The sequence below is a fragment of the Rana temporaria genome, chromosome 10 (assembly GCF_905171775.1).
Source record: "Rana temporaria chromosome 10, aRanTem1.1, whole genome shotgun sequence".
Lineage (NCBI taxonomy): Eukaryota > Metazoa > Chordata > Amphibia > Anura > Ranidae > Rana > Rana temporaria.
In genome coordinates, this window is record NC_053498.1 from 41,077,603 (window position 1) to 41,087,602 (window position 10,000).

The 10,000-nt window shown below is 41.6% G+C and overlaps 1 protein-coding gene across 1 annotated transcript in view; it reads right to left on the reverse strand.

Annotated features, from left to right (window-relative positions):
- Positions 1-10,000, reverse strand: part of TRPM4 (transient receptor potential cation channel subfamily M member 4) — a 682,714-nt gene that overhangs the window by 536,962 nt on the left and 135,752 nt on the right. The window contains exon 3 of the mRNA XM_040327576.1: positions 4,550-4,727. Coding sequence (XP_040183510.1) covers positions 4,550-4,727 — 178 coding nt within the window. The remainder of the gene's footprint in view (positions 1-4,549; positions 4,728-10,000) is intronic.

The window sequence follows — 10,000 nt, forward strand, 5'->3', positions numbered from 1 at the left end:
CCGAAGGTCATTTCCCCAGAGGCCCTCTGAACACCGTGTTAGGCTACCAGATAGATTTCACCTCTTTACCGACCGACTCAAAGTCAGGATCCTATTCCAATAAGGTTCTCAGAAGAGGACAAAAAGCTCATCTCACTGGAGATAATAGAGCTTTACTCCAAAGGGGCCATAGTTCAAGTTCCCTTGCAAACTCCAGGTTTTGTGAGCAACCTGTTCCTGGTCAAAAAGAAGGATGGAGGTTTCAGACCAGTGATAAATCTGAAATATCTAAACAATTTCGTCCATTACCGCCATTTAAAAATGGAAGGTATTCACCTGTTAAAAGACCTTTTATTACAAGGAGACTGGTTGGCAAAAATAGATCTGAATGATGCCTATCTTTCAGTGCACATGCACGAGAATTCCCAACCATTTCTTCAATTCCTGTGGCAAAACAAGAAATGGCAATTCACCAGTCTCCCATTCGGTCTGTCATCTGCCCCCTGGTGCTTTACGAAACTACTGAAACCAGTAGTAGCAGCTCTAAGGAGCAGGGGTGTTCGTCTAATAATATATTTAGACGACATTTTGATCATGGCACAATCACTTCAGACTATTCATTTACACATTCAATAGACGATATCCCTTCTGAACATGCTGGGATTCATAATCAATTACAAGAAATCCATCCTAACCCCTTCAAAGGAGGTAGAATTTCTGGGTTTTCTTGTCAATACCCAACTATCCCTTCTGAGTCTTCCAAACAGGAAATTGAAGACGATCAGAAGAGAGATTCGCTCAGTCCTGAACAAAAGTCAAATATCTCTTCGGACAATTGCGAGGATTGTCGGTCTATTATCAGCTTCCATTCAAGCGATATTTCCGGCACCTCTACACTACAGAGCACTACAGAGACTAAAAGCCCAACATCTAAGAGACGGCTTGGCATATTCCGACGAGATAACACTAACTCCGGACACCAAAGAAGAATTACTTTGGTGGCTGACTCACATCCAGATGTGGAATGGGAAGACTATCTTCCATCCACATCCGGATTTAATAATAGAATCAGACGTAAGCAACTCAGGTTGGGGTGCTCGCTGCGGCCCTCTTACAACAGGAGGGAAATGGTCTCCAGACAAAGCTCTGTTACATATCAATTGTCTAGAACTTTTAGCGGGATCATTTGCTCTCAAGAGTTTGGCGAGAGACAGATCCGATTGTTGTATTCTACTGCGCATGGACAACATATCCGCAGTACAATACATCACTCGCTTAGGAGGTACAAAATCCAAACCTTTGGCGAACATTGCAAAGGATTTTTGGCATTTTTTCCTGGACAAGAACATTATATTGAAGGCGGAATACATCCCAGGCCTATCCAATTCCATTGCAGACTGGAATTCCCGTTATCTAACAGATTCCAGCGATTGGATGTTGAACCAGACAAATTTTCAACATCTAAACTCCCTGTGGGGTCCTTTCCAGATAGATCTGTTTGCATCACGCCTGAACAGACAGATTCCAACATATTTCAGTTGGCGTCCAGACCCAGAAGCATTGGGGACAGATGCCCTTCTACAAATTTGACCGAAAGGAACATCTTACGCTTTCCCTCCCTTTGCGCTAATATCAAGGGCTCTCCTTCTGACACGTTACCTAGAATCGAACATAGTTCTGATAACCCCTTACTGGCCATCCCAAACATGGTTCCCTCAGGCTCTGGAGATGAGCATAGACTACCCACGATTACTCCCAGTATTCCCTTCTATTCTACTAGACCCATTTCAGAATCCTCATCCTCTTAAATTTTCTTAACTCCTGGGGTGATAATGAGAATCTGTCTTTAAAACATCTATCTTTCAAACTAACAGTACTACTTTGTCTCATCTCCCTTAAAAGAGTAGCGGATGTAAAAGCCCTAGATATATCCCGTAGACAATTCTCTCCCCAGGGTGTTAAATTTTCCATTTTCAGACGCACAAAGACCAACTTACATTCGGTCTTCTATCCGGCCTTTCCCTTCAATCCAAACCTTTGTGTAGTCCAATGTCTAAAAACCTATGAAACCAAATCTCAACCTTTTAGAGACCCTGACTCATCTCAATTACTAATTTCCTACTGCAAACCCTTCCATCCAGTTTCCTCACCCACCTTGGCTAGATGGATGAGACAAACCATGGATTTGGCAGGCATTGACATTTCCATATTTGGCGCCCACTCCACCAGAGGTGCAATGGCCAATAAGGTATTTCAATCAGGTGGTTCTCTATCAGATTTAATGCGAATCGCAAACTGGTCTTCAGAATCCACTTTTAAGAATTTATATTTTAGACCTGAATCTCATGTGTCTATGGATGTATTATAACTATAGGTTGTACGTTTATTTAATGCTCTAGAGTATACAGCTTTGAACAAGCATAATATGAGCCTCCTGTTTGCCATAAAATTGGAGATTTTCCTACCCTCGGGGACGGAAAATATAGATTTTATTAAAAACAGGAGGCGAGTATTATCCCATCCTAATACCCTACCCTTCAAGATTTATTTTGCTCTTGCATAATGTATTCTTTTTCAGCTTAATGCGCCTATTCTACTGTGGACTTCATGACATATTGAAGAATGAGTTCCAGTTCAAGTTGTTCCAATTAGTTTCCAGTTCAAGTTATTTCCAGTCTAGTTTTATCATCAAGAAAGAGGAAGAATATCACCTGTACCTCACCTTTATAACATACTCCTGTTACCTGATTGGACAGTCTACCTATGTTCATTTGCATACCTATCTGTGTAACGTTTTTTTCTTTTCATTAACTCTCTTGCTGCTGGATGACAGTAAAGAAAGATTATAGCATAATACTCGTCTCCTGTTTTTAATAAAATATATATTTTCCGTCCCCGAGGGTAGGAAAATCTCCAATTATACTAGACCCTTTTGCACGATTGCACGATCGTGTCACGGAGCTGCCGAACAGGGGAATGCATTTCCCTGTTCTGCCTTGTGAAAGGACACTGATCTACTGCTACTTAGTCAGAAGGAAGAAGAATTGGTCATGTGACGGCACTGGATACTGCAAAATAAAGATTCCGTATCTCACAGATGAAGAGTACCTATGATAAAAATGGCAGACCTCTACATGCTTTCACTCACTCAACGTTACTGAATATATGGAAGAACAGCATATTTTCCCAAGGACTTCAAAACACACCCCTGCTCATGAGAAGTTCTGTAGTTCAAAGAAGTAACCTGGTGAAGAAGATTAGACTTACAGTCACCGTATCCTCTAAACACGGGAGTGCAACCGAGATCGTTATCCTGATTGTCCTACAAGCCTTGACTCTGCAGAGTTTAAAATCTTCATGCTACCTGGGGTCTTCTTTTAATTAAGAGACCACCGGGAATCTGGTAAGCAGATTCAACACTCGTTTGGTGGAGGTCTCTTCTTTGTGGATTGTCACTTATCAATACGGAATTTTCTTTTCATATTCACTGGTGGAAGGACTTTTTTGTTTCCATTTAAGGACTTTTTTCTGACAAATTTGTTGTTCATTTATATTCTCCACATTATTCACGGATGATTTATTTCATTTTTGGACACATGTTTGCATTTTTATATTATGTGTAGCGCATCTTGTTTTTTCTCTATGTTTTCACTGTTTGTATATATCCAGTAAGGTGCAGCTTCACTTTATCACATTTGATTGTCACATAGTAGTATTCATTTTCATTACTTAATATATTAGCGCGGTTGCTTTCCTATTTTTTCACTGATCTACTGCTCCCTATCATCAGAAGCAGTGATCAATGTTGTGTCACTGGTTGTGCAACCCCCACACAGTTAGAATCACTTTTTAGGAAACACTTAAGCCCTTCCTTGCCCCCTAGTGGTTAACCCCTTTCCCTGCCAGTGTCATTTACACAGTAATCAGTGCATTTTTTGAGCACTGATCGCTGTATAAAAGACAATGGTCGCAAAATAGGGTCAAAAGTGTCCGATGTGTCTGCCATAATGTCGCAGTCATGATAAAAATCGCTGATAAAAAAATAATAATGAAAATGGCATAAAACTATTCCCTATTTTGTAGATGCTATAACTTACACAAACCAATCAATATATGTTTATTGCGATTTTTTTTACCAAAAGTATGTAGAAGAATACATATCGACCTAAACAGAGGAAAAAACACACACACACACACACACTTTTATTTTTTTGGGGGGGAGGGGGGGATATTCATTATAGCAAAAAGGAAATATAGTTTTTTTTCAAAATTGGCGTTTTTTGGTTCATAGCGCAAAAAATAAAAACCGCAGAGGTGATCAAATACCACCAAAAGAAAGCTCTATTTGTGGGGAAAGAGGATGTTTGGGTGCAATGTCGCACGGCTGTGCAATTGTCAGTTAAAGCGACGCAGTGCCGAATCGCAAAAAATGGCCCGGTCATTGGGCAGCCAAATCCTCCAGGGCTGAAGTGGTTAAAAACCTACATTACCCAGCAGAACTTTCATCTATATCTTGTTAATTATAAGTATTTTACTAAGATACTGGCCCAAAATAAATGATAATTCTCACCTTGCTGTGCTTCTTACCAGCACCGACAAATTCAATATCACCATATGCATCCGTGGGCTCTTCTGTCGTATGCTCTGCAGAGTTCCAGCTGCTCACAATAGCTGCTCCAAAGTTATCCTCCATGGCTACTGACACGTGATTCTGCTTGGCCAGACCACATTGGCACATTTCTTCCATTCTGCATCATAAAACAAATGAATGAATACAATACGAAGAGAAGATAATGGTTTTGTCATAGTTATCACAACCTTGCTGCTCAAATAAGTGACAAGGGGCAGAGTAATGCTAGTTGTTTGAAAGTTCTACCCGCAATCTCTCCCATTTTCAGCCAAGTCAGTGTTATACTGTATTTCATGCAATTATAGTGTGTTTTATTTAGCCAAGATTGCCAGCAGGGGGACTCTAGAGTAGGGATGAGCTTTGAGTCGAACTCATGTTCAACTTGAACATTGCCTGTTCACCCGTTCGGTGAATAGCGAACAATTTTGGGGCGATTGGGGCAAATTCGAAAAGCCGTGGAACACCCTGTAAAAGTCTATGGAGTGAAATCTAAAGTGATAATTTTAAAGGCTTATATGCAAGTTATTGTCCTAAAAAGTGTTTGGGGACCTGGGTCCTTCCCACAGGGGACATGTATCAATGGAAAAAACGTCCGTTTTTCGGGAGCAGTGAATTTAATAATGCTTAAAGTGAAACAAAAGTGAAAAATTCCTTTAAATTTCGTACGTAGGGGGTGTCTATAGTATGCCTGTAAAGTAGCGCTTAATTACCATGCATAGAACTGTCCCTGCACAAAGTGTAATTTCTGAAGGAAAAAAAGTAATTTAAAAGTACTTGCGGCTATAATGAATTGCCAGCTCCCGGCAATACAGAGAAAAGTCATTGATGAAAAAAAAAAAAAAAAAAAAAAAAATGCGTGGGTTTCCCCCTAAATTCAATTACCATGCCTTTCAGGTCTGGTATGGATACGATATTTAAACCCAGGCATCCTCCACATGTTGATGGCATGTGGCCTGGTACGGTTCAGGAGGGGGGGGCCACTCTCTCGTCCCCCCCACTCTTCTCCTGCGGCCTGCCAGATTGCGTGCTCGGATAAAAGGGTCTGGTATGGATATTTGGGGGGGGGGGCACCCCACGTCCTCTTTTTATTTCACGCAGGGTTCCCATTAATATCCATACCATATCCACGCATTTTTTATTTATTTTTTTCATCAATGACTTTTCTCTGTATTGCCAGCAATTCATTATAGCCGCTAGCACCATCTAGTACAAATTCTGAATACATCACCTTGTCCACTGGTTTAAAAACACATCTTGAAAAAGAAGAAAAAGACCAGAGAAATAAAAAACAAAAAAAATATAATAGGGACGTACAAGATTATACCACCCAATTGGTTTTTAACTGGCAAAAAAAGATGGCCAGTAATGGCAATTCTGCAGAGAACCCTCACGTTATGGAGGTTCCGCCTACCACAGGCACTATTCCTGATAGGAGATTGGTTTTCCAACCACCTTCTTCAACTCCTCCACAGACATCTACTGTATACCATTCCAATTATAATGGCAATAGAAAGAATTTTGTTCCACCTAACCGAGATGGAGGACGTGGTAGAAACCCCAATAGAGGGAGAGCCCCTTCCCACCGAGGTGGTGGCCAAAATTATGTGGATAGGAATTACACCCATTCCAATGGCCCACAAAATGGGTGGTATGATGGTCGGGGTAGGCCCAACGGCGAAGGCCCCTCCCATCACACTCCCATAAGGAAACAAGGCTATCCTACTCCTTCTAATACAGATAGGACTTATGATACACAATATGAACCGTATTCCCATTCTAATAGGAATGACTCCGATGAGTATCACAGAATGCCTTATAATTATCACTCTGAGGGCCCTGATCAGTCTTATGATCAGGATTTTCACGGACCCACACCTCACACACCCAGAAATCTAAGACAAAACGAGGGTGCAGAGGGGGGCGGCGCTTACAGCGCAAAAAGAAAAAGGACAAAATAGATGCAGGTATTTTCAATCTAAGTTCTGTTACACTTTCTGAACATGAACAACAAGTATTAGGTAAAGGGTTAAAATTCGTTCCGCCCAGGAAATTAAACAAGTTTAATACCTTTATTGATATACAAAAATTTGTAAGAAAATTGAATATTCAAAGACATTTTTTGGGGACACCCAGCCAAAATTTAGTGAGCTCTGGTCTGACGGGTCCTATACCCACTGGACCAACCAATATCCATACCACCAGTCCCACTGATAATGTCATCCACTCTGGATTGTCAAATCCATCTTTATACAATCCTCCTAGTACATCTTCATCTATAAATGTATTTAGGAGTTTAGTATTGGAGGATTTAGATAAACTTTCTCCTAAGAAATTCTTCCAAGATCCATCTATTGAGGCAGGTTTAAAAGCATTATGCCTCAGAAATAATTTAGTCATCCGCCCCGCCGATAAAGGGGGTGGGATTGTCATACTTGATAAAGCTGCATATATTTCAGAAATGAATAGACTACTTGAAGATAGGACAACCTACGCCATCTTGTCTAATGACCCCACTACCCAATATAAGAAACTTTTGGTAGATATTGTCAAGGAGGGCTCTTCTTTAAATATTCTTAATAAGAAAGAATTGGATTTTTTGGTACCATTGGCTCCGAAAGTCCCCATTATATACTACCTGCCGAAGGTTCATAAGAATCCGACCAATCCCCCTGGACGACCCATCGTCAGCGGGATCGATTCCGTGACTTCGAGAATAGGTAAATATATAGACCACTATCTCCAACCCCTAGTAAAGCTAGTTCCCTCGTACCTCAAAGACACGGGAGATACGATCAGACTATTGGAAAAGATCCGACACCAGGGTGATATCCTATTGGTCACTGCTGACGTGGCAGCACTGTACACATGCATACCACATCATTTAGGGTTGGCTGCTGTCCAGTCTTTTCTGATTAGAAACTCTGCTCTCCATTCTGCAGAGAAATTTTATTATGGAACTTCTAATATTTGCTACTAAGCATAATTATTTTTGGTTCCAAGGGGTTTTCTATTCTCAAATTAGGGGCGTGGCGATGGGGGCTAAATATGCCCCCAGCCTAGCCAATTTATTCATGGCCCAGTGGGAAGAGGACGTCGTCTATGCTCTTAGGAGACCTGAGCTTCTTCTATGGGCCAGGTACATAGACGACGTCCTCTTCCTCTGGAAGGGTGACAGGGAATCTTTAGATGCCTTTATGATCCAGTTGAATGATAACGACCGGGGGATCGTATTGACTTATGAGGCTAGTCCCTCTTCAATTCACTTCCTGGATCTGGAGATCACCACCACTCATGACAGATTAGAATTTAAGACGTATTTTAAACCTACCGACCGGAATGGATACATTCCGGTCGATAGCTGTCATCACCGGAGATGGCTAGAATCTGTCCCACGGAGTCAATTCCTCCGCCTTAGGAGGAACTGCACCAGGGATAGCGACTTCTATCTCCAGAGTGACATGTTGAAAACTAGATTTCTTGACAAAGGGTATCGACCTTCACTGGTTGATGATGCCATTAATTCTGTCTCTGCCACGGATAGGGCTTCCCTTTTACAGGTTAAACCCAAGGTAGCCAAACAGGAGAGTTTTAAGTGGTCCTTCTTCACCAGTTATTCCATTCAACATAATGAGATTAGTAAAATCTTAAATCGCCACTGGAAAGTTCTTCTTAATGATAGGATTCTGGGGCCATCACTACCGAATAGAGCTGGCATCATTTTCAGAGGTGCCCGCTCGGTTCAAAGTGACATAGCCCCTAACACTATCGATCCCCCAAAAAAGGTATCTTTCTTTCCCGAGGCTAATGGATTCTACCCATGCCGTTCCTGCAACGTTTGTGTCGCTAATACTATAGTCAGACGTAAAATGGATTCATTCTCCTCAACGGTGACAGGTCGCATATATACAATGAAGCAGTTTACAACTTGCTTTACAAGCTATATTGTCTATCTCATAACATGTCCTTGCAAATCCCAATATGTGGGACGGACTATAAGGAATTTTTCTATCAGGGTTAATGAGCATATAGCAAAGATCAAAAAGGGTTGTCCCAAACATACGGTGTCACGGCACTATCTCGAACACCATCACTCTGATCCAAAGGGATCATTGTTCCAGGTGATTGATAGATTTGTTCCTCATTGGAGAGGTGATTCCAGAATCAGGGGTGTCTCAAGACTTGAGACTTTTTGGATACATGAGCTCAAATGTTATACCCCACATGGTATGAATGTCGAATGGGACGTCAATTGTTACATCAACCAGGGGTGAGCACTTTGAGTTCTCGTATCCATTCTATATAATAATATTTTCTGAACATTTTTTGATATTCCTTAAATATTTTTTATATCACCCCATATGTGTTATATATAGAACTCTTTTCCATGTCTATTTTCATCCGTTACAGATCCATGGAGAGAGTTACATATATATATATTTTTTTATATTTTAGTTTTTTGTTGAGTTCAAGTCTATTCATTTATTACATTTGCTAGTGCAGACTCAATGTGGTTGATAATTATCATCCATGTTGTTTCTCCGCCGCAAAGATTATTATCATTAATTTTCTGATTTAATACTGTGTCATTTGGTGACCTGCGATGTCCCAGTCTGGGCGGGACATTCGGGGCCACCTTTGCACTGTATGCAAATAACTCTCTGACACTTCCCGTTCCATATGGGAATTTATTCTGAGCATTTCCCTACACGCCCCATTGGTTGACATTTCACTTTAATTTAGAGACATATATCTAAGTGTCTGATCTGTTTAGTATTTGGCACTTTGAGTCTTACTGTGAGTTTGCTCACGGTGTGTGCAACGCCCCTAGGCTGCTATAGCCTGTGAGTTTGTGGTATCTATTATCGCTTCTCCGATTGGTTGACGGTGATTCGTCACGCGATATGCTGTCAGCCCCACGGCGTACGCCGATTGGTAGCTGCGGCTGCGTGATGTATTCCCGCCCTCCGGTCGGTATGGTTGGGTCCCCAGCTCTCTGTCAGACACTGACTACTAGGCACGCCCCCCGATGCCCTATTGGTACGCGTATTCTCTCGCGTCTGATAGGCTATCGCGAGGCATCTGCTGATTGGCCTGAGCGGCTTTTGGCCACGCCTTTTGGCACGTCCGATTGGTGCTTGCGCGGTTTGTATATACCAGCGCTGCACCGATCGGAGTCATTGCGGGGTTGTTCCCCATTTATCCAACCATCTATGGGGGAATCTAGCTTTTTATACAACAGCACTGTCACTCACTGATGACAGGTTGCTGTTGGCCCGTTTGTTTCACTGCATCAATTATGTAAAGGCCACAATTTAACATGGTAGTGCAGTGTCCCCATACACAACATTCAGGAAGTTTCCCTGTCTGGTGACACAACTATGAGCTATGTCT